Raw genomic sequence first — 26,033 nt, 5'->3', positions numbered from 1 at the left:
GGCATCCAAAACCTTCAATCAAGAGAGTACTAACATATTGCAGGCCTGCAACTCTAATAGTCCAAATTCTATTATATATTTTGTGTGGCTCAATATATTTTTAAATTGAAATTAAGAATTGTGTTTGAAGCGTCCACACTTAAAACAAAACTGAATCAACAGTTTTATTAAAGGTGGCACAGTAGTTGGTGCTGCTGCCTCACAGCTCCAAGGATCAATTCCAGCATTGAGTGACTGTGCGGAGTTTGCACATTGCCCCAGTGTCTGTGTGGATTTCCTCCAGATACTCCCACAGTCCAAAAATGAACATTAGGTCCATTGGCCATGCTAAATTGCCCCTTAGTGTCCCCAGAGGTGTAGGTTAGACTTAACCATGGTAAGTGTGTAGGGTTAACAGGGATAGGGTAGGAAAGAGGGCCTGAGTATGTTACTCTATCAGAGTCAGTGCAGATTCAATGGATCAAATGGCCTCTTCTACATTTTAGGGATCCTGTGATTCAATGATTAGAGCTGCACAATCTGTTTGCTTTATCTACATATGTAGCACAAACATATTGAGATGTACAGATTTTGCAGGGAGCCACTGAAAACTACTTTCTGCCTATCTGAGACCATTTTCATACCTCAAATCACAGCTATTCACCTCACAACCTTAATTCCAAAGAAATAAAGCACCAACAACTTCCCCCCCGCAATCTCCATTAGGATGGAAAGACTCTAAATAATAAAACTGAAGGAACTGAAAATTGTTACCAATAAGAGTAAGTTCTGGATCAAGCTCTGTGCACTGTAATGGAGCACCATCACCACAAGGATGGCAACAATTTGGAAAGGTCCAGTATCACCTTCTCAGATGAATGCGGGATGGGCAAGTTCAGCTTTCCTTGTACCATGCAGAAGTGCAAGGAGACACCTGCCCAGAATACACAAAAAGCCACTAGAAGTTTTATGTAATTGTGTTACAGTCTTCAGAAGTGGGAACTTACATATTTTTGCATCTTGATGCAGGTTTGTAATTATTATGTTCTATATAATCATTTTAACATTTATTTTCAAATTATCATGGTGATAACATACAATATGAGACTTCTGCTCACCAACTTTCATCTGAGAAAGATGAGGCATGTGGCCGAGGTATTAAGAATAAATAAGTAGAATGTAATATTTATCTACTTAGCAAAAGAATCTGTTAGTGAATTGTTTTAAAATACTCCCCACTTGCCTGGATGGATGCAGCTCCAACAATGGCTGCCGGCAGTGCTGGTGGAGGCGGATTCGATAGGGTCTTTTAAGAGACTTTTGGATAAGTACATGGGACTTAGTAAGATAGAGGGTTATACGGAAACCTAGTAGGTAGGGGCATGCTCGGCGCAACTTGTGGGCCGAAGGGCCTGTTTGTGCTGTAGATTTTCTATTTTCTATGTTCTAACACTCAAGAAGCTTGACCCCATCCCGGACAAAGCAGCCCGCTTGATTGGCATTCCATCTACAAACATCCATTCCCTTCACCACCAATGCTCAGTAGCAGCAGTGTGTACTATCTACAAGGTACACTGCAGCAATTCACCAAAGATCCTTAGACAGAACCTTCCAATCCCACAACCACTTCCATCTAGAAGGACAAGGGCAACAGATAAATGGGAACAAGTTCCCCTCCAAGCTACTCAGCATCTTGACTTGGAAATAAATCGCCCTTCCTTCGCAGTCGCTGGGTCAAAATCCTGAAATTCCCTCCCTAACGGCATTGTGGGTCAACCCACAGAACATGGACTGCAGCGATTCAAGAAGGCAGCTCACCACCACCCTCTCAGGGGCAATAAGGGATGGGCAATAAATGCTGGCCAGCCAGCGACACCCATGTCCCATAAATGAGTTAAAAAAAGATGAAAATTCAATTTCTGCAGTAAGGAAAAGCAATAAAACAGACAGACTGTTGTCTAGAAACTCAAAGATTCTGCATCAGTAAATCATACCACTGCTAGTTGTGAATTAGATTCAACAAATCTACTCATTTGTGGATTTATTCCAGAAACAAATGAACTGAAAAATTACTGGAATGGCATTAAATGCCCAACTGTTTCAGAGAGGGGAACCTGCCATTCCTAACTGGTTTAGCTGACATATGACTTTAGTCCTGTATTACTGTATATACATTTGGACTTTCAGAAAGCTTTTGACTAGGTATCACAAAATGGATTACTTCATAACAAATATAGGCGGGAAGATCCTGGATTGGATAGACAATCCTAGGTACAGCACATTGAGGCGACATGGTGGCACAGTGGTTGGCACTACTGCCTTACAACTATAGGACCCTGGGTTCAATTCCGGCTTTGGGTCACTGTGTGGAGTTTGCACATTCTCCCCGTGTCTGTGTGGGTTTCCTCTGGGTGCTCCAGTTTCCTCCCACAGTCCAAAGGTGTGTGGGCTAGGTTGATTGGCCATGATAAATTGCCATTTAGTGTCCTGCGAGTGTACATTAAAGGGGTTAGTGGGGTAAATATGTGGGATTACGGGATAGGACCTGGGTGGGATTGTTATTGGTGCAGACTTGATGGGCCGAATGGCCTCCTTCTGCATTGCAGGGATTCTATGACTGATTGAGGCGTCACACTCATGGGGTTGCTATTAATTGAAATGGTTCTGTGGGAGACCAGTTGCTCGTAGATTCCACAAGGATCCATGTCAGGACTATTGCTGTTCAGGATCTATATTAATCAGGAGCTACATGAAGATGTTGTGGGTACTATCCCACAAGTTCAAGATGACATGCAGTCAAGTATTAATATCTTCAATGAGAAGAAGAGATCTCAATGCAATGGGGAAATAAGCCCAGATCTGACAATGTAATTTAACATAAAGGCACATGGCTGGGCTAACACCAAGCGCACATATTTAAACAGATCTTAGAGTTACAAATTGGTGTATAACAAATGTCAAATCTATTGCAAAGACAACCCAGAATAGGATGGAAGCCAAGATGATCCAGTATAAAAGAAGAACCGTAGTATTTTTGTACAAGACCCCATTTGGAACACCTGTCCAGTTTTGGTTGTTGCAAGTGGTGAGTGATTTTGAGATCCTGAATAAAGTTTGAAGAAGGACACCTGGAAAGATCGCTAGTTTTAAAATCCTTCGTTATCACAATAATCTTAGAGAGTTGGGTCTCTTTACATTAGAACAACATGAATTTCAAGTCAATTTAATTATTTGAAATTATGAAGGGGCCATACCATACCATGTCAGTCTGGACAGGCTATTTCAATTAGACTAGAGAAAATATGTGTCATACATATAGGGTCTGTAAGATAGATGTCAGAAGGAGTTCCTGTATGCAGGGTCACTGACCTTTGAATTTACTGTGGTTGGCTCTTGTGGTAAATGCAGATTTGCTGCTAAAGTTCACAAAGGGATTTGAGTCCCTTACAGCAGCTAATATCACTGTGTACAAAAATTCAGTGGATGTGGAGAGGAATTTCCCATATTCCTATTTCCTGGATTGGTCTAGGTAATCTTAAGTCAAGCTCTAATCAGGTTTCATCATGTTCTGCAGCTAAATGCTAAAAGCTAAAACCCTATGGGAGGTCATTTTATTTTTTGAATTTAGCAACACAATGAAAGCATCGCAAGTAACTGGGGTGGCATGGTGGCACAGTGGTTAGCACTGCTGCCTCACAGCTCCAGGGAGTTCAGTTCCTGGCTTGGGTCACTGTCTGTATGGAGTCTGCATGTTTTCCCTGTGTCTGTTTGAGTTTCTCCAGGTGTTCTGGCTTTTTTCCACAGTCCAAAGACGTACAGGTTAAGTGAATTGGCCATGCTAAATTCTCAGTGTACCTGAACGGGCGCCGGAGTGTGGTGACCAGGGGATTTTCCCAGTAACTTCACATAAGGTCCTGAGCAGTTTTGTGCCATCCCTCGCCTTTGAACAAAAGAGTTTCCTTAAGGTGTTATGGAGAGCATTAGCTATGTGAGGAGGTTGGAGAAACTTGGTTTGTTCTCTGTGCAACGACAGAGGTTGAGGGGGCGACCTGATTGAAATCTACAAGATTATGAGGAGCATGGACAGAAAGGGTAGTCAGAAGCTTTTTCCCAGGGTAGAAGAGTCAATTATTAGGGGGCATAGGTTTAAAGGAGATGTACGAGGCAGGTTTGTTACACAGAGGGTGGTGGGTGCCTGGAACTCGCCACAGCGGGAAGTAGCAGATATGGTAGTGACATTTAAGAGGCGTCTGGATAAATACATGAATAGGATGGGAATAGAAGCATATGGTCCTTTGTTGATGTAAGCCTACATGTGACTAATAAATACACTTTACCTTTACTTTTTTACTTTTAATGCTGAATTTAAAAACTTTTCAAATCATTCATCGGATCTCTTCATCATTTTGTAAATTTAGTGCTGAATCTTTTTATCATTATGATAAAGAAGTATTGCCACATAAATTGTCCTACTACTAAACACTAACCATGAGAAGGTAGAAAGAGCACTACCCAGGTATATAAATAAGATAGCATGCGTGCACCAGGAATCTTTCTGTCTTAGCTCAGTTTGGTGTTCCTAGATTTTCTATTTTCAACAATTCGTTCCAGCGTCGATTCTAACGAGGTGAGTGATTTTTGCTCCATTGTAACATTAAGATGCCAGATGCATGGAGACAAATTTCACCACATGGTGCAGTGTGTTTGCTGATGACTGCTGCTGCTGCAAAAAGTTTAAACACGAAAACTACTATTATACTGAACTTAGAGAGTGCTAGTGTTGCTGGCACCTGAATACATAAGTTTCAACCAGCAAATGACAACTCCAATGTAAACTTACTTAACTTACTAAATCCAGATGCCAGGAAGACCCAGTCAAAGTAGCCAAAGGATTTGGTTTTGTGCATCTGACTGGTTTACATTGGAACTGTCTCCAGTTGCACGGGAGCCACAATATCAAAAACTGACAGTCCCAACATGCTCAGCATAAAAATAAATTTAAAAAATAGTACATAACGCCCAGAGCAATTTTGTGCCACCCCTCCCCTTTGACCAAAAGGGTTTCCTTAAGGTGTTATGAAGGGGATTAGCTACAAGAGGAGGCTGGAGAAACTTGGTTTGTTCTCACTGGAACGACAGAAGTTGAGGGGCGACCTGATAGAAGTCTACAAGATTCTGAGGGGCCTAGACAGAGTGGATAGTGATAGCTTTTACCCCAGGATGGAAGAGTCAATTACTAGGGGGTGTAAGTTTAAGATGCGAGAGACAAGATTTAAAGGAGATGTACGGGGCAAGTCTTTTACACAGAGGGTGGTGGGTGCCTGGAACTCATTGCCAGGATAGGTAGTAGAAGCAGATACGATAATGACTTTTAAGGGGCATCTTGACAAATACATGAATAGGATAGAAATAGAGAAATATGGTCCCCAGAAGGGTAGGGGGTTTTAGTTCAGTCGGGCAGCATGGTTGGTTCAGGCTTGGAGGCCTGTTCCTGTGCTGTAATTTTCTTTGTTCTATTCAAGATGCCTCAGGTGTCAAATAGTGAAACATTAAAGCTCATGTTAGAAATGATTTAAATTTATAATAATAAAAGCAGTATTCATCCTTCAAACTTTGTATTAAGAGAAGGATAAGTAAATCTTTTGTTTAAATGAGGAGTTTTGTGGAGTACATACAATGGTGCAAAGATACTTAATCCTACCTGATCGTATCAGTTTCACCAGATATTGTAATTCAAATTGAGTGTCCTGTTTAGACTCAGAGACTTGAACTGCCACTTTCCCTGATCAATGACTTCTCCCTGTATAACCCTACCCACCACCTCCCAACCACTGCACCCCCACATGCACCCCACAAGCACTGCCTGCCCCTCCTCCTGACCCCTCCCCCTCCCCTGCCCCTGTCCCCATCCCCTCCCCCTCCCCTGCCCCCGTCCCCTCCCCCTCCCCCTCCCCTGCCCCCGTCCCCTCCCCCTCCCCTGCCCCCGTCCCCTCCCCCTCCCCCTCCCCTGCCCCCGTCCCCTCCCCCTCCTCTGCCCCCGTCCCCTCCCCCCCTCCCCTGCCCCCGTCCCCTCCCCCTCCCCCGCCCCCGCCCCATTTCCCTCCCCCTCCCCCTGCCCCATTTCCCCCCCCCCCGCCGCCCCTCCCCCTCCCTACTTTACTAGCAATTCCTCATCTTGACTTTGGACTTACTTGGGCATGGGTGGGGAGGCATTGCTTTCCCACCTGCGCCCAATTAAGTTTCAGGCAAAAAGGCTTGTGGGCAGCCTTTCTATGTTGATGCTAATTGAGGCCCTTCAATGGAAATTAATGTCCATTTAAGGACCTCGTCCCACCATTGCTAATTCAATCAGCAGTAAGAAAGGGAGTCACCACACAGGGAGCCCAAAAGCAAACTCAGCAAGTTCTGAATTGGGGGGGTGGGTTCCTCAAGGGACTGAACATCAGGAAGGGGTGGTGTGCTGAAAGTCATATCCCTGCTCTTTCTTCCAGCTGTCCAACTATTCCCCGCATCCCCCCCACGCGCGCGCGCACACGCACACACACACACACAATGAATCTCATACTACCCTCACTCACCTTTGGCCTGGGATCCCTTGTCAATCCTAGGCCTCTGGTGGGTGTATTACCAGCCACTTCAGCGTCAAGAGATGTCAAGCTTTGTTAGAAACTAAAGGTATTGATTGATAAGAGAAATTTGGCACAGTAGTTTGCAGCCCTTGGCTGCCCTAGAGCACAGTTCCAGTCTTTATATGGTGGAATGGCAGGGTGGCACAGTGGTTAGCACTGCTCCCTCACAGCACCAGGGACCCGGGTTCAATTCCAGCCTCGGGTGACTGTCTGTGTGGGGTTTGCGTGTTCTCCCCGTGACTGCATGTGTTTCCTCTGGGTGCTCCGGTTTCCTCCCACATTCTAAAAGACGTGCTGATTAGGTGCATTGATCTAAACAGGCGCTGTGGTGACTAGGGGAATTTCACAGTAATTTAATTGCAGTGTAAATGGAAGCCTTCTTGTGACTAGTAAATAAACTTAACTTTCTTCTGGCAAACACCCAGTGGAGAGCCTGCAGGTTTCTGAATTGCCAGCGCTCTCGGGGGTGGGATTTCTGTCCTAGCCCACACTGGCCAGTTAAGTGCCTCAATGGACAGTGGGCCATCCCTGGTGGAGATGACCTGGCGCTCCCACCAGTTCTCTAACTGGCAGGCAAGACCACATTGCCAAGTATTAAATTCTATCCAATGTTATATCGTAAGTTTTAGAGCTGTTAGACCTAAAACTATGCCTTCAGCTTTTCCAAGGTAATGCATCCCTGCTTATACCTTTCTAGTTCCTTACTCAAACTACGTGATTTACATGTTTTAAATTATCTTTAAAAATACGAAACACAAAACAATTTTAATAAGAACTGGTTCTTATTAATCAGAGCTTCTTCCCTGCTGCCATCAGATTTTTGAATGGCGTTATCTTGTATCGAGTTGATCTTTCTCTACACCCTACATTCTGCACTCTCTCATTTCCTTCTCTATGAATGGAATGCTCCGTCTGTGTAGTGCGTAAGAAACAATACTTTTCACTTTATGCTAACACATGTGACAATAATAATTCAAATCAAATTAAAATGGTTCATCTACTGTGACATTGTTCAAAAGTAGTCTGGGGTACAGCTCTAATGTTTAGTTCTAAAGTGGAGTTACGCTTATCCCTTTACAAGCTTACAGGAGGAGCAGGAATAGGCCATTTGGCCCCTTGAGGCAGCTGTACAGTTCAAGAATAGCTTCTTCCCTGCTGTCATCAGACCTTCGAACAATCCTATGATTGTTAACAATGTTAAGTTGATCTTTCTCTTCACCATACCTGTAACTGCAACACTATATTCTGCGCCCTCCCCTTTCCTTCTCCCCCATGTACTCTATGAACAATATGTTTTGCCTGTATATCGGGCAAGAAACAATACTTTTTACTGTATTCCAGTACAGGTGGCAATAATAATTCAAATCAAATCAATAAGATTGTGCCTGATCTGATTTGTGGCCTCAACTTCACTTTCCTTCCTTTCCTCTATACTCTTTGACTCAGTTTAAGTCTCTGTGGACGAGCGACCTATGTTGTGTATCTGAAGCCTGTCACTTTAAGACAGTACAGCAGAAGTGAATCACCTGACTTGAGGGGCCAATGGAAACTGAGAGTGAGTGATCACACCAGAGAGTGAGGTCCTCCCCAAGGCAGAATCATTGAGTAGCCATGTAATAGGCATGTAAAGACTGGAGCTTTGTTCTAGGGCAGCTAGAGACTGCAAACACTTGCACCAAGTTTCTGTTATCAATCTGTTACCTTTTGTTCCTAATAAGCTTGAAATCTCTTGATGCTGGAGTGCCACAACATAACCTACAACAGCAAATGCAAGCAATTTTAGTTGCCATTACATTCCTGAGATGTTTGAAGTAGCTGCTTGTATAAATTTCAGGCTCTGGATCATTAGAATACAACATTATGAACACACAAATTAGGAGCAGGAGTAGACAACTCACACCAAACCACCCTCCCCATGTCTACTCTGCTATTCAATAATCATGGCTGATCTGAATGTAACTTCAATTCCACATTCCTGCTTATTCCCGATAAACTTTCACGCCCTCATTAATCAAGAATCTGTCCATCTCAGCCTTAAAAATATTCAAAGACTCTGCTTCCACTGCCTTTTCAGGGACAGAGTTCCAGAGATTCATGACCTCTGAAAGAAAAAAATTCTCTTCATCTGTCTTAAATTGGCAACCCCTTGTTTTCCGACAAGGGGAAATATCCTATCCACATGCACCCTTCAGGATCTTAAAGGTTTTGATGATATCTTACTCTTCTAAACTCTAGTGGGTACAATCCTAACTTGTCCAACATTTCCTCATAAGACAACCCTTCCATTCCTGGTATTAGTCTAGTAAACCTTCTCTGAACTGATTCTAATGCATTTCCCTGATTGGGCTTTCTCTGACTATGCAGCAAGTGGTGATGATCTGAGGAGACTGGTTGCCCATGAGGGTGATGGGAGCTGGAATAATCAAGAGGAAATTTAATGGGCACATAAAGGAAATCAATTTGTATGGCTATGGGGATAAAGTAGCCTGGGACTGCCTGGTTGGTCAGCATGATTTTGTGAAAGGGAGGTTAGTTCTCACAAATTTGATTGAGTTCTTTGAGGAAGCGACAAGAAAAATTGACTAGGGCAGGGCGGTGGCTGTTGTATACATGGACTTTAGTAAAGCCTTCGGTAAGGATCCCCATGGCAGGCTGATACAGAAGGTGAAGTCATATGGGATCCAAGGTGAGCTGGTAAGATGGATACAAAACTGGCTTGGGCATAGAAAGCAGACAGTAGCAGTGGAAGGGTATTTTTCTAACTGAGAAGTATCAATGCTGGGACCTCTGTTGTTTCTAATATATATAAATTATTTGGAGGAAAATGTAGGTAGTCTGATTAGTAAGTTTGCAGATGATACAAAATTGGGGAGTAGCGGATAGTGAGGAGGATTGTCAAAGGATATGGCAGGATATAAATTGGCTGGACACGTGGGCCAAAAGATGGCAGATGGAATTTGATCCAGATAAATGTGAGATGATGCAATTTGGAAGGTCTGCTGCAGAAAGAAAGTATACAGTAAATGGTAGAGTCCTTAGAAATATTAGCATACAGAGGGATCAAGGTGTGCAGATCCACAGTTCCCTGAAGGTGGCAACTCGGATGGACAAGGTAGTCAAGAAGGCATATGGCATTCATCAGTTGGGGCATTGAGTATAGGAATTGGAAAATCATGCTGCAACTATATAAGACTTTGGCTAGGCCCCATTTGGAATATTGTGTATTATTCTGGTCACCACACAACTGGAAGGGTGTTGATGCATTGGAAAGGGTGCAGAAGAGATTTACCAGGATGCTGCCTGGTTTGGAGGATATGGACTATGAAGAAAGGTTAAACAAACTTGAATTGTTTTGATTGGAGCATCAGAGGATGAGGGGTTACCTGATAGAAGTTTACAATATTATGACAGGCTTGCATATAGTGGATGGTCAGAGTCTTTTTCCCAGGGTTGAAGCGTCAATTGCTCAGGGGCATAGATTAAGAGTGAGAGGGGAAAGTTTAAAAGAGATGTAAGTGGCAGATTTTTCACACAGAAGGTGGCAAATGTCTGGAACGCACTGCCGGAGGTGGTGGTGGAAGCAGATTCTATAAAAACATTCAAGAGGCATCTAGATAGATACATGAATAGGCAGGGAATAGAGGGATATGGACCATGTAGAGGCAAGAAAATACTAGATTAGAGAGGAATCTGTGACAGCACAGACTTGGTCAGCTGAAGGGCCTGTTCCTGTGCTGTACAATAGTTTGTTCTTTGTTCTAGGAGAAGAGGCACTGACATGATGGGCCAAATGGCCTCCTTCTATGTGATTAAGGCTTTCTGGGCTTCCTTTTTTTAAAAAAATTGTTTAAAATCTGTACCAAATTGTAATTTCTGGATAATGACAGGCTGGTAGAAGTGCTTAATAGCATAGAGATATTGGCTATGATACTAGTAGAGACAGGGAGGGTATGGAGGAGCTCAGAGTGCAGAGAAAACCTGGCAAGGCTGGGGACTCTGGTCCTGCTAAATTTGTTTCTTTTGTATTTGACCTGGCAGAGCAGCCAAACTCACAGACTGGCCAGCTGCTGGGCAGTAAAACCAGCAGCAAAGGTAAGACAGTCTTACATCCACATGAACTAACCTAGCAATTATGGGGGAGAAAGGAGCACAGATCAGTCAGGGTGAGTGTGGTGATGGGAACAAGCTTGACAATCAGGAGGGAGCTAAAGGTCAGAACTTGGTGGGGAGCAGTGGTCAGTGACAAGCAGGAGGGATGGAGCTTGAGACTGAAGCTGATGGGGGTGAAGCCTGTCAATCATGTTAGGTGGGAGAAAGGAGCTGTCTAATTCAATTAATTGACATCCTGATTAATAATGTATACAGTACAAAAGAGAAAGGTTTGTTTTATTCACATTCTACAACTATTCTGAGGCAAATAAATTGGAGTCAAGGGTTGGCAGGAAAACCTGAACAATGAGTTACCTTTAAAGAAGAGATAGTTCGGACACAATCACAGTATATTCCCTTGAAGGGGAAACAAAGGGCAAACAAATCCAGAGCTTCCTTCATGATGAAAGAATTAGAGATTAAGATTTAAAAAGTGTACTTATGACAGAAGTCAGGTGGATAAGACAGCTGAGAACCAGGCTGAATATAAAAAGTTCAGAAATGAAAAAACAAATAAGGGAAGCAAAGAAGGAGCATGAAAAGAGACTGGCAGTTAACATAAAACAAAATCCCAAAATATTCTATAGACACATAAATAGAGGAAGGATGGTAAAAGGAGAGGTAAGATCAATTAGGATCCAAAAAACTGTATTTATACAGGGAGGCATGGATAGAGCGAAGGTATTAAATGCATTCTTTACATCTGTCTTCACCAAGAGAGAAGATGCTGCACACATCATGATGAAAAAGGAGGTACTTCAGGTACTTGGAGGGCTTAAAATTGAGACGGAGGTGTTGGCTAGGCTTTGTGTATTTAAATTTGAGAAGACGCCAACATTAGGTGGAAAACATCCAAGAAAAGTGAGAGTGGAAATTGCAGGTGCACTGGTCATAATTTTTCAGCATTCCTCAGACTCAAGGGTGGTGCCAGAGGACTGGAAAATTGTAAATGTTACATCCTTGTTCAAAAAAAGGGTGTAAAGATTAGCCTGGCAACCACAGGCCAGTCAGTTTAACTTCAATGCTGGGGAAAACTTCCAGAGACAACAATTTGGGACACTTGGGTTAGCTAAGGAAAGCCACCATGGTTTTCTTAAGGGAAAAATTGTGTTTAACTAACTTGCTGGAGTGTTTTGAAGAGACAACTGAGAGGTTGGCGAGGGTAATGATGTTGATGTATTTAGTGTACACGTACTTTCAAAAGGCATTTGACTCAATGCCACACAACAGGCCTGCTGTCAGCAAATTTATAGCTTATGGAATAAAAAGTATAGTAGCAAATGGATATGAAATTGACTGAGTGACAGGGAACAGAGTTTTTGAGGCTGGTGGAAGATTTGTGGTGGAGTTCCCCGGAAGATGGTGTTGGCACTCTTATTCTTCCTGATATATTAGAAACCTTGTGGTGTACATGGCCCAATTTCAAAATTTGCAGATGATATGAAACTTGGAAGCATTGTGAACTGTGGGGAGGACTTCAAAAGGACATAGAAAAGTTAATTGACAAGTGGCAGTTGAAGTTTAATGAGAGAAGTGTGAAATGATTCTTTTTGGTGGGAAGAACATTGGCAGAGAAAATAAAGGCTATAATTCTAAAGATGGTGCAGGAGCAGAGAGATTTGGATGCATTTGCACATGAGTCATTGAAGACAGCAGAACAGGTTGAGAGAGCAGTTAACAGGTTGAGAGAGCAGTTAACAAAGCATACAGTATTCCAGGCTTTATAATAGGGGCATAGAGTACAAGTGCAAGGAGGTTATCCTGAACTTGCATAAAACACTGGTTCAGCCTCAACTGGATTATTACTTGCAGTTTGGGCACTACACTTCAGGAAAGATGTGAATATTAGAGAGAATGCAGAAAAGATCAAGAGAATGGCTCTAGGAATGAGGCACTTTGATTATCAGGCAGATTGGAGAAGTTGGTGATGGGGAGGATGAGAAAAATCTTGAGAGGTATTCAAAATCATGATCTGTTGGACAGTGAAGATAAGGCAAAGACTGTTCCCCATCTTGTGGAAGGATTGAGAACTAGAAGGCACACATTTAAGGTAACTGTCAAAAGAAGCAATAGAGGTATGCAGTGAAACTTCTCCATGCAATGAGTGGTTAAGATCTGAATGCCCTGCCTGATGATATGGTTGGCAGTGGCCAATGCTGGGGCGGACTCGAGTGGGAGCCACATGGTGCGGGCAGGGGTAGGAGAGGGAATCATTCATATGTGGAGGTTGGTTGGTGCGGACATGGGAACTGGGGCTGTTGTACAAATTGTGATGCAGCTGGAAAGTATGGTGCATCTGAAAAAGTTGGTAAGTGTTGTAGTGGACATGCTGAATTTCCTTAGCCTCCTGCGAAATTAGAAGCATTGATGGACTTTCTTAGCTATAGCATCAGTGTGGAGGGACCGGGACAGGCTGTTGGTGATCTGGACACCTCAAAACTTGAAGCTTTCGACCATTTCCACTTCACCCCCTTTGATGTAGACAGGGGGATGTCTCCATTACTATTATTTTAAATTATTACTTTATTTCACTCATAGAGGAGCCAATGCCAGACAAGAATGGGAGGGTAGCAAGAACAAAATGGCAGTCCCACATTTACTGCTCCATTCCTGCCAATGTCCAGATCTCTGCAATTTTAGTGTGGACTAGAAACAGGTGTGGGAGCATTCTTAGCTCAGTCAAATTGTAATCCAATGGCATCAATATAATCCTTAATGCAATCCTTAATATAATTAATAATCAATATAATGATGAGGCATTGCATGCACACTCCTTCAAGATTGCTGCAGATTGTTCAAAATGTAAAGTTTATAGAAAAATAGTCAGGATCAGAAACACTGTGACTGAAAAGGCTATGGGAGCTGATTCCATGTAGTTGGGGTTGGAGACAATGCTCTTTCAAACAGGCAGCATAGGCATAATAGGCCAAATGGCCTCCCGCTGCATTATAAGTTTCTCTGTTCAATGAAATTTTTTTTGTGATGTTCGGAGTGAAAAGGACTCACTCTTCCTATTTCCACAAAAATCAACTCCCCACGTTTCCCCTTCTCAGAACCCAACTATGAATTCCAGCACCACTCCCCCGCCTGCCCACCCACCCACCTTAGCTTTCTTAGACTTGTTGGGCTCCACAGTGGAGCTGCCAGACTTCCCACCCCTTCCAATGATCAGGCTGGTTGGAAAGTGCAAACGCCTCACCAATGGGATGTTAATGAGGCCAATAGCAAATTATGGCTCTGGCCTTTCACTGCTTCTAACAGGTTGTTTCATGCCCCATTCCTTCCTAACCATGGAATTGATTGTGTGAAATTAACCCTTCAGAGATCATCCACAGGGTTACTATTCAAAGAACTAAAATTAGGGAAAACCATCTCCCAGAACAATGGGCGGACTTCCAGAACAGGATTTTTCACAGCTACATACCTCCATAATGAAATATTGATCTCATTCTTTAGTATCCAACCCACTTGCAACACAATATAAATACTGGAGAATGAGGTTGACACTTCACCACAGTTGGTAAGTTTTGTCCAATCCCTATTTCGCTGACAGTTGCCACCTTAATTGTCACCGAAAAGAGGTGTTATCTTGCCATCTTTCCATTCGATCAGGATTTCTCCATGTTTTAAAGATGGGGATCGAGAAGCATCATGTTGGAATTTGAATCCTTTAGTCAGGGATGTTTTTTCGTCTGCAGATTCAGCAACAATTCCGCCACGTAACTTTTTCTTTCTACTATTGAGTGAAATCAACAAACATGTACGTGTTTAAAAATATTACTGATATATATGGGTTTTGATTTGATTTGATTTATCATAGTCACATGTATTAGTATATGGAGAAAAGCATTGTTTCTTGTGCACTATACAGACAAAGCATACTGTTCATAGAGAGGGAAAGAAGACAGTCCAGACTGCAGTGTTACGGTAATTAAAGCATTGTTAGAGAGTTCAAAAGGGTTGGAATGAAATTTCAGAAGCATAGAACAAGAGTAAAAGATAGAATTAGAAGGTGTGCTGAGCACAGTTTGCAAGAAGTCGCCTCACTCCAGCGCCATTTTGGAAGATCATCATTCCAGGGTTAATAAGATAAAGTTTCACTATTTTAAATCTACAACTAAATTAATTAAAACTATGGAGTTAAAAACTGTTTCCAATATTTAAACATTTCAATGTCAGATGGTGGAATTTTAATTCAATCAATAAAAAACTGCAATTAAAGTCTAATATTGACCATGAAACCATTGTTGATTGTCATAAAACCCATCTAATTCACTAATGTCTTTGGGAGAAGGAAATCTGTTTTTTATACCTAGTCTGGCCTACACATGACTTCAGACCCACAGCAATGTGGTTGACTCTCAAATGCTGTCTGAAATGGGGGGCAGTTAGGGTTGGGCAATAAATGCTGTAAAAATGAATACATCTGGTTGACTCTTACATGCCCTGTGGAATGGCTTTGCGAGCCACTCAGTTGTACCAAACTGTTGTCAAGTCAATGACGAACTAAATTAGATGTGCCCGGATGGCATTGACCTAGGCACTCAAAAACCAAGTGGCAAAATAAACTTTTTTGACCGTGCAAAGTCGTCCTTACTAAAATCTGGGGCCTGTATGAATATTAGGAGAGCCATCTCATGGACTAGTCAAGGAACAGCCTGACATAGTCTTACACATCACCACCATCACCATCCCTGGCTATGTCCTATCCGAACGGCAGGACAAATGCAGCAGAGGTGCAGTGGGAAGGGTGTTACCCTGGGAGTCCTCAACATTGGCTGTAGATAAGAACATAAGAAATAGGAGCAGGAGTAGGCCAACTAGCCCTTCGAGCCTGCCCCGCCATTCAATAAGATCATGGCTGATCTGTCGTGGCTCAGTTCCACATTCCCGCCCTCTCCCCATAACCCTTAATCCCCTCTCTTATCAAAAACCCATCAACCCGCGTCTTAAAAATATTTAGCGAGGTAGCCTCCACTACTTCAACGGGCAGAGAATTCCAGAGATTCACCACCTTTTGAGTGAAGAAGTTCCTCCTCAACTCCGTTCTAAACCGCCCCCCCTCTATCTTGAGGCTATGCCCCCTAGTCCTACAATCCTTTCTGAGCGGGAAGAGTCTCTCCACCTCTATCCTATCCATCCCATTCATCATCTTATATGTCTCAATGAGATCTCCCCTCATTCTTCTAAACTCTAACGAGTACAAGCCTAATTTATTCAGCCTCTCCTCATAGCTCAACCCCCTCAACTCCGGCATCAGCCTAGTAAACCTCCTCTGCACTCCCTCCAAGGCCAAAATATCCTTGCGTAAGTACGGCGCCCAAAACTGCACACAGTACTCCAGCTGCGGCCTCACCAATGCCCTATACAGCCGCAGCAAGACCTCCCTACTTTTATATTCAATCCCCCTCGTGATGAAGGCCAGCATCCCATTCGCCTTCCTGACCACCTGCTGCACCTGCAAGCTGGGTTTTTGCGACTCATGCACAAGGACCCCGAGGTCCCTCTGCACCGTCGCCTGCTGCAGTTTTTCACCACGTAAGTAATAATCCTTCCTACCATTATTCCTACCAAAGTGGACCACCTTGCACTTGCCAACATTAAATTCCATTTGCCATTTCCTGGCCCATTCACCCAGCCTATCTAGATCCTTCTGTAGACTCTCACCACCCTCCGCACAATTTGCCTTTCCACCAATTTTGGTGTCATCAGCAAATTTTGACACCCTACACTCGGTTCCCTCCTCCAGATCATCTATATAAATGGTAAATAGCTGAGGCCCCAGCACCGACCCCTGGGGCACTCCACTAGTCACCATCCGCCAATCCGAATAGCACCTATTGATCCCCACTCTCTGCCTCCTATTTGACAACCAATCCTCTATCCACACTAACACCCTACCCCCAACTCCATGCCCCCTTACCTTCTGCAATAACCTCTTGTGAGGTACCTTGTCAAACGCCTTCTGAAAATCCAGAAAGACCACATCCACCGGCTCTCCTCTATCCACCGCCCTAGACACATCCTCATAGAACTCCAGTAAATTTGTCAGACACGACTTCCCTTTAACGAAACCGTGCTGCGTCTGCTCTATCAAGCAATTCCCCTCAAGATGCCTCGCTATTTCCTCCTTGATGACGGATTCTAACATTTTACCTACCACAGACGTTAAACTAACCGGCCTATAATTCCCCGCCTTTTGCCTGGCACCCTTCTTAAACAACGGCGTAACATTAGCCGTTTTCCAATCTTCTGGCACTTCCCTGGAATCCAGCGACGTCTGGAAAATAACCACCAAGGCATCCACTATCACCTCCGCCATTTCTTTCAGGACCCTCGGATGCATTCCATCCGGTCCTGGGGACTTGTCCACAATCAGCCCCTCCAGTCTGTCGAGCACCACCTCTCTAGTAACAGTAATGTCATTGAGACCCTCCAGTCCTACCATCTTTCCATCTCTAACATCCGGCAAATTATTCACGTCCTCTTCCGTGAAGACAGAAACAAAAAAGTTATTCAAGACCTCAGCCATTTCCCCATCCCCTATCGCTAAGTCCCCCTTCTCATCCTCTAAGGGTCCAACGTTCACCCTAGCCAGCCTCTTCCTTTTTATATATTTATAAAAACTCTTGCTATCCTTTTTTATATTAAGTGCCAGCCCAGCTTCATAGTTTCTCCTACCCTTCTTTATCAACTTCTTTGTCAATCTTTGTTGACATTTAAACCTCTCCCAATCCTCTCCCATCCCAGGATACCTCATGGTATCAAAAGAATCAGAAGAACTAGGAGCAGACGAGGTTGGCAATTCAGCCCCTCAAGCAGCTCCACCATTTAATACAATCATGGCTGATCTCATCTCAGCCTCAACTCCACTTACCTGCTCATTCACCATAGCCCTTCAAACCCTCATTTACTAAAAATCTGCCCACCTCTTCCTTAATGTTCTCAAAATCCTGGCATCCACTGCACTCTAACGTAGTGAATTCCACAGACTCATAACCTGAACTCAACGACTTCCTAGGCCATTTCAGAGGGTGACTAAAAGTCTAAAGACTAAAAGCATTGTTGTAGTCGGGAGTCACGTGTAGATCAGACCAAGTAAGGGGGTTGACAGATTTCCTCCCCTAAAGGGATGTTTGTTTCCTGATCGCTATTACTGACTGACACTAACTTTCTATTCTGGATTGTTATTAATTGAATTAAAAACCCCCCAGCTGGTATGGTGGGATTTGAACCTACACTCCCAGATCATGAGCCTGTACCTCTGGATTACTAGATATTATCACGTGCCATCATCTCCCCTTTCATTTAATTTTGAATTTAAATAAATTACTGATTAATTCTAAAGCAATGACATTAAAAACGGCAGATCTCTGATTTTGTTTGTCACCTTCTCAAGAGGACAGAACGTTTATTTTGGGTCAGTTGTAAAGTACTCAAGGAGACTATACATACTGCATGAGTGAACAATGCTACAGGATGTGAAAAGTCCTTACACAGAGTCACATGTTCTTCCCACAAGGCTTGACAGACTACTGTTTGAGCCACTTCTTTGCAACTTCCATTTATTCTATTCTATTTATGGAGTTCAGAATTTTATTCTGTACCATTGGAAGACTCCCAAACCTCAATTGGGGTGATTAGAATAGCAATGAATCGTTCTTTTATACTAAACGCATTAAAAGCTGAAATCTATCCCGTATCATTAGAATGGGCTTTTAGGTCAGTAATGCTGTACAAGTGTTAGTGCTGAAAGATGGATGGTGTCCAATAAGTTAATAAATCTGTGCTTCTGGTTCAGAACTTATGGGGGGAGGGGTATATCAAGAATTTAGGTGTGTATTCCCCTGAGTTATTTAAATCCAAGATCAACAGAAAATTCATGGGGAGTACAGTCTGTATTTATGATATGCACACCCAGTGGAAAAGGTCAATACCTAGAAAAAGAAATCATAAATTTTGAACTCTTCTTCAGCTTGAGTGCACACACGGCCAGAAAATCACATGCACAGTACAGTATAATTTTAATCTGCACTCTCAGTGACTGAGGCCAAACACCAGGAGTGCAATGTCAAAGAGCTGCCCCCCTACCTGTCAAAAATCAAGAGCAGATATGGGTGGCACGGTGGCACAGTGGTTAGCACTGTTGCCTCACAGCGGCAAGGACCTGGGTTTGATTCCCAGCTTGGGTCACTGTCTATGTGGAGTTTGCACATTCTCCCTGTGTCTGTGTGGGTTTCCTCTAGGTGCTCCGGTTTCCTCCCATAATCTGAAAGACTTGCTGGTTAGGTGTATTGACCTGAGCAGGCACCGGAATGTGGTGACTAGGGGAATTTCACAGCAACTTCATTGCAGTGTTAATGTAAGCCTTATTTGTGACCAATAAATAAATAAACTTTAGATTTGTGCAGTGGCATCCTTCCCTCACCACCCAGCCCCCTGCCCATCATCATATACTCAAAGCTGAATTTCAAATGCCCAAAGAAAGACATTTCACAAGGTTTAAATATTTAGCTTTTGGAAAAAGAAAATTTCCTCACATTTTCTTAAATCTATTTTTTAGAAAGATTATAGGAATTGCATTTGAATACTGAAACTCCCTCCCCAATGGCACTGTGGGTCTGCCTACATCACAGGGACAGCAACAGTTCAAGGAGGCAGCTTATCACCACTTCTGATGAAAGTTCATCAATCTGAAATATTAACACTGATTGTCTCTCCACAGATGTTCTCCCTCCAGAATAGGTATCTCAGACCTGCTGATTATTCCTAACATATTCTGTTTTTAGTTCATTTAGTAGATAACAGTCTTAATCACTTTAATTTTTAATCATTTCCATCCATGCATAGGTAAATTATTTATAATTTTAGCTTCTCAAATGTGCAACCAACATTGGGGACAAGCTCAAATTTGGCTGTATTTTTCTTGGTATTTTGGTTAAACAGTAATAGTTAGGAATATATGACACACCTTTGTCTGTATTATTAACATAGAGTCACTTAACCAGTAGGCAAACTAAAGACATGTTTGATATTTGTCCTTAATTCAAACCAACAATTTATGCAAAAAGTGTAAAGGATAGTAACGACGCTCACCATTAATGTTTTCGCACTTACTTATTATAAAGGACATTCAGTGGCAGTATAATTAGTCCTAGCATCAACATTATGCCACCCAGAATCAACATGGTAACCTTCCAAGTGGTTCCTTAAAGGACAGAGATACATCATGTTAGTAACACCTACGTAATGTTCGGAGAACTGGGTTTACTGGGTTATAGAAAATAATATTAAATGTGAACGCTTACAATCAGTAGACACCAATCACCAACCTTGAAAGCATTGGATCATATTCATTTCCAGTATTACCACCTTAACGCTCATGTACAGGTAGGAGAAGAAGATAAATCAAAATTTCTATGAGAAGTACACAATATAACATTGGGTGTTTCTTTAGATATTGATGTCTAAATAATTTACTCAAGGATACACGAAGGTTGTAACAGGCCAAACAGCCAAGCCAGTCAGAAAAGCAAATTGTATGAATTAATTTCTCTATCTTGTTCACAACCTTGTCAATATCTTAATGGCATCGCCAGCCAGGCCAGCATTTATTATCCATCTTTAATTGCTTTTTTACCTCCATCCACCTACCCAATCGTATGCTGACTGTGTTTGCCTCAACCAATAACCTTGGAAGTGAATTCTTCAGCCTTAAAAATCTCTGTAAACACATTTTCCATGCCTTCTGTTCTAAACCTCTTGTACTTTTGTCTTTTCTCTATAATGTTTGGTCTATTTGTTTGTATTTCTCTCCCTGTATCCCTTTAGCTAAATTATTTTAATCAGTGGAATTTTGTTAAAGATCTCAGGGAAATGGTTTGGGAGGGGGAGGGAAAATGTACCTTGGGTGGCTCTCTGTCAGTGGCCATGCAGTCAGGCAACTGGAGGGAAAAGGAGGACCGTGTAGTGTTAAAAGTTAATGTTAAATATGTAAATAGATCATCTACATCTCTAGTGATGTGGGATGTGGTGATCACAGATAATAGAGCAACCTCAGGGTGGTTCTTGGTGAAGCCTCCTGCAAAGTCTTATTCTGTATACAGTTGGAAGAATGTTTAATAAAAGGTAGAGTTTACCAATAGCCTTGCCTCCAGAAGTCTCTATCGATCCCAACCAAGGACAACCTAAGCTAAGGCAGACATTGATGATAATAGATGGTGATGGTAGCAATAAAGATAAGTGGAAGAAATGCTGAGTAAAAATCCCAGCAAGACAGAAGACAGGGAAAAAGACCAGCCACTGAAAAAGCAGCACGGAAAATGAGGGAAGGATAGCATTGCAAAAAACACCAACAGAACTCAAAGAACGACTTAAATGAAGAAAAGTCCTGGCAAAGATCTTACCCTTGCCAGAATGCTTCAAACATGTGGAATGCCAGCTTAAACCAAAAAAAAATACAGAACTAACATAAGTTTGTCAGGGACAGAACTGTTCTGTGACTAGCAAAGAAACCCCACAAAGAACAGGTCAGTACCGTTCTCTGTGCCCATAGGGAATAATGAAGATGAATATTGGTCAGACAGGGCATAAATGAAGAAACTGCAACATATGAAGATGTTATGAAAGCTTTTGGTACATATTTCAGCCTTAAAGAAACACAATCATAGAAATGGTGAAGTTTAATAGAGTTCCCAAGACTAGGCGAGCGTGTAGATTCCTTTCGTATCAATTCATATTGACTAGCTGAGAATTGTGAACATGGAGCTCTGACAGACAATTTAAATTGGAGCCTCATTGTAGGAGCCTTAGAGGAAACTTTACTGGATTTTCTACAGTCAAGAGAGGATTTCATCAAAGGCTGTGCAGTTAAGCAGAAGTGGGCAGAAGTGAGAAAACAAAATCTTCCATATATTCAAGGTAATGGGGGGGGGAGGTTTCGTGAAGAAAAATGAATGAATCAATGCAGTTTGTGCGACACAATTTGTAGGTCACAGAAGTAGCAATGCACCGATTCAAAAATGGGGAAAGAGCGAAGAAGTCACAATTAGTGAATGTTATGGTTGTGGCAGGAAGAGGATGCATAGACACAAAGAGTATCCCATGAAAAATGCGCAGTAAGAAGAGTGAACATTTTAAAGCAAAAAACTTTCAACACAGAAATTTAAAAACAAAACCAATTAAAGCAAGTAGAATTCAAGAAATTGATGATGCAAAAGTCAATGAACTGCCAATTTTGGGAGAAATTACAGGATATAATAGAGCATAGACCATATGGTCAATGGACATACACAGAAGTAGTGGCTGAAACAAGACTTCCTCCAGCCATCAACCACACAATTCCACAGTCCAGGAGATATTCAACTGAAGGTGAGGGGACAGTTGACTGTACACTTCAGTAGTAAAGAAGAGAAATCACAGAAACTTTGCACGAGGTCCAAAACCAAGAGAGTTCACCGTTAAGCCAAAACGTTTGCCCAAATCTCTAACTCACATCTAAAGTAGAAAAATTGAGAAATCACAACAGACTAAAATAATTCAGGACAAAATTCTCAAACTTATTTAGAGGCCTTGAGAAGCTGAAAACAGCTTTCAGTTCACATTGAGACCAAATATCAAACCAGTATTATTGTTCATCCCCAAGGAAAGTTCAACAACCACTTTGACAGAAGGTGAAGCAAGGTGTTGAGTCAATGCGGCATCAGAGAGCAACCTCCCATGTTAAAAAAACCTGTAAAGTTGTGGAAAGAGAGATCTACCCAATGCATCTGTGGATGAGAATCTATCAGAGAAAGCTAAAAGCACAAGTTTTAGCAAGCTGGATGCAAACCATGGCTTTTGACAACTACTTTTGGGTGAGGAATCCAAACTACTGACTATATTCATCAGACTGTTCGAGAGACATTGATTCAATCGCCTACCCTTTTGTATTACATAGGCACCAAAGATAATGATGAGCATTCTTGAAGGGTTAAAAGAACAAAGAACAAAATCAGCCCGGGAAACAGGCCCTTTGGCCCAACGAGCCCGCGCCGCCATCTCAACACCACCAGTCCCCCTCTCCACCCACGACCCCTGCCTAATGTTTTATGGCCATCTAGATTGAGGGAATCTGATTTAGGCACAATTTATTCCTGCCAATCAGCCTAACAGCACATCTTTGGAGTGTGGGAGGAAACCGGAGCACCCGGAGAAAACCCACGCAAGCACGGGGAGAATGCGCAAACTCCCACAGACACCGGCCCAAATCCATGTGTCTGCACAGCAATCAGTGATAATCACTGAGCTGTCGTCTTGCCCAGTATCTTGTCCAGTTTAGGCACACACTAACGACATGAAGCACTAGGCCAATCTCGAACAACCAAGAGCAGCTCCAGTACGACCCATCGCGTGTATGCCCCTCGTTGGACATGAGGTAGACCGACGTAAAACCTGTGAATGAAAAGGGCCAACTGTCATATGGATGACATTTTGATTCACGGTCCACTATATCAGAGTCCAAAGATGTCCAGGTTAGGTGGATTGACAATGCTAAATTGCCCCTTAGTGTCCCAAGATGTATAATTTAGGGGGAAAAGCCATGATTACAAGGACAAGGCCGGGCTCAGCCCTGGGTAAGATGCTCTGTTGGACAGTTGGTGCAGAGCCAATGGGCTGAATGGCCTCCTTCTGCACTATAGGGATTCTATGGTGATGCTAAAATGGGAGCAGCATTGCAACGTTTACAAAAAACAGGACCCTCCATTAATAAAAATGTAACCTCTCTTAACCAACCAACCATTAACTTTCTGGGACACATTGTTTGTGCACAAGGCATCAGGATGATCCCCAATAAACAAAGGCAATCGAAGAATTTCCAGCACCTCGCAATGTCACAAGAGTTTCAGCACATCATGGGAATGTTATTCAAGGAGGTAGGTTCTTACATTATTTTGCACATGTAAATGAACCACTGCAATAATTGCTTAGGCAAGGCCTAGAATGGTGTTGGGAAGCCAATCAACACATTTTGTTCAAAAGAATATGAGATAAAGGATAAATTATTTCACCAGACATTTTGGCTCACTGTGATCCAGAAGTGCCTATGATAGCTGCAACAGATGCATCATCAACTGTCCTGGAAGCAGTACTCTTCCAGTATCAGAGAGATGGTAAACACAGAGCAGTGCACTATGCATCTCAATCATTGACTGACACAAATGAAAAATTGAAAACTCCTGTGTGCAACTGTGGCCACCCAGAACAGACCAGGGAACACATAATAACTCAGTTCTTGACTTATAAATGAGAAGGAGATATTACAGTGATATACACCTGCACTCCTGACAAAATATCCTCGCTCGACCACCTTGATGTAAAATGATAGTTGTTTCTCTATACCCAGTCATTTGAACCAAGACGGAGAGGATTGACTGAAATGGAACAAAGATATGCTGGAGCTGAAAAAGAAGCATTAGCACCAACAGGGGCTTGTGAGGAACTTGCCAACCATATCACTGATCATGTCAATGTTTAGTATTGAGTTAGACTACATACAGTTGGTTACATGATTAAATGCTAAAGAATTTACAAAGACGCTGCCAAGAATACAGCAGTTTTGTTTGAGATATGAACACATGAGCATACAAGTTAGGAGCAAGAAGAGGCCATTTGGCCCCTTGAGCTTATTCCACCATTCAATAAGACCATGTCTGATGTTGGTAATCAAGAATCTGTCTTCTACCATCTTAAAAATATTTATTGACTCTGCTTCAACTGCATTCTGGGGAAGACAGTTCCAAATTTTTATAGCCCTCAGAGAAAAACCTTCTTTCATCTCTGCCTTAAACAGCAGATCTCTTATTTTCAAACTGTATCTCCTGATTCTAGTCTCTTCCACAACGGGAAGCATCCTTTCGGTGTCCACTCTGTCAAGTGATGATCAAGAATTGATGAGATTTGATGAGTATATCCAAGGAAAAAACAAACCACAGTGGATGCATTGGCGCATATTCCTGTTGGAAAGCCCAAACAAGAAGACATAAACTTTGTCAAAGATATGAAGTTCTGTATCTCAGAGACCAGAAAATTTCTACCAGCAACAACACAGCAACTGAATAAAATTCAAATGAATCAAAATGCAGATGAAGAATGTTGTAAAATTCAGGAGCACTGCATTTAATAATGACCATGATACATTCCAAATAATCTCATCCTGAAACAATATTATTGAGCAACAAAGACATCTCAGTATCATGGATAACTTGCTGATTTATGATGAGAGACTGGTCATACCTGGAGTCCTAATAATCAAGATCCTTCAAAGGATACACCAGGGACACCTGGCCACGACAAAGTGTCATGCTAAAGTGCGCAATTTTATTTGGTGGCCACAAAGGAATCTCAAAATCATTAGAGGAAATGACTTCAAATTCATCCACTGTGCGATCTGTCACTAGGAGAAAATTGGTGATATCCTCATTTCCATCCAGACCATGGAGATGTCTCAGAATGAGTCTTTTTCTACTCAAGGTGAAGAATTTCCTCATTAGCTACTACTCGAAATGGATCAAGGTTAAGCAGTTGCATGGTTTCACATCGGAAGCTGTCAATAAAATAAATTTTGACAATGCATGGCATTCTAGACCTAGCCATTTCAGATAATGGCCCACCGTTTGCAAATGAATTTTTTAAGCAATTCAGAGAAGCCTACGGATTTGTCCACATGACTACCTGCGAGCTTAATGGGCAGGCTGAATGTGGAGTAAGAGGGTGAAGACTTTGTTGAGGAAAAAGGACAATATCAATGTGACATTGTTGAGCTACCATTCCACACCACTCAAGAATGGTCTGGCTCTGTCCAAACCTCTAACAGGAAGACAATTGTGGGCCCGATTTCCTGTTCTTCTGCACACCCTTGTGCCAAGCCTCAAGGAAGCTACAGGATGAATATTATGCAAATCAAACCAGAAACTATATATAACTTACCAAAACTCCAAGGGAGTTAATATGACCAAAATCAAGAAGACCAAGTTTTGGAAAACAATCCATGATCATATCTTGTGGAGTCTGAAACCTCACAAGAAACAGTTGAAGCTCACTTGTATTTAGAAGAAGACTAATGAACCAGTTATCTAGAAAATCAGGCAGAACAGTGAGCTGGTAGTTCCTGATGATTCACATCCATTAAGTTGAGAGAGAACATGAAGAAGAACATGGGCTTGGTGTGGGGGAGATGTAGTGTAAAAAGAAGTTAAATATGTAAATTGACAGTTTACATCTTCAGTGATGTAAGGT

At 42.3% G+C, this 26,033-nt stretch overlaps 1 protein-coding gene across 1 annotated transcript in view; it reads right to left on the bottom strand.

The window, feature by feature from the left end:
* Positions 1–14,027: 14,027 nt before the first annotated feature.
* Positions 14,028–26,033, bottom strand: part of LOC145349199 (uncharacterized) — a 37,384-nt gene continuing 25,378 nt past the window's right edge. The window contains exons 5-6 of the mRNA XM_080197653.1: positions 19,875–19,965; positions 14,028–14,493 (exon numbers count right to left, since the gene is read on the bottom strand). Of these exons, the coding sequence (XP_080053779.1) occupies positions 14,319–14,493; positions 19,875–19,965 (266 nt within the window). The 3' untranslated portion in view covers positions 14,028–14,318. The remainder of the gene's footprint in view (positions 14,494–19,874; positions 19,966–26,033) is intronic.

This window comes from Carcharhinus amblyrhynchos, chromosome 1 (assembly GCF_965287045.1).
Source record: "Carcharhinus amblyrhynchos chromosome 1, sCarAmb.v2.hapA, whole genome shotgun sequence".
In the NCBI taxonomy this organism is placed as follows: domain Eukaryota; kingdom Metazoa; phylum Chordata; class Chondrichthyes; order Carcharhiniformes; family Carcharhinidae; genus Carcharhinus; species Carcharhinus amblyrhynchos.
This window is presented reverse-complemented; position numbering and strand designations above follow the sequence as displayed.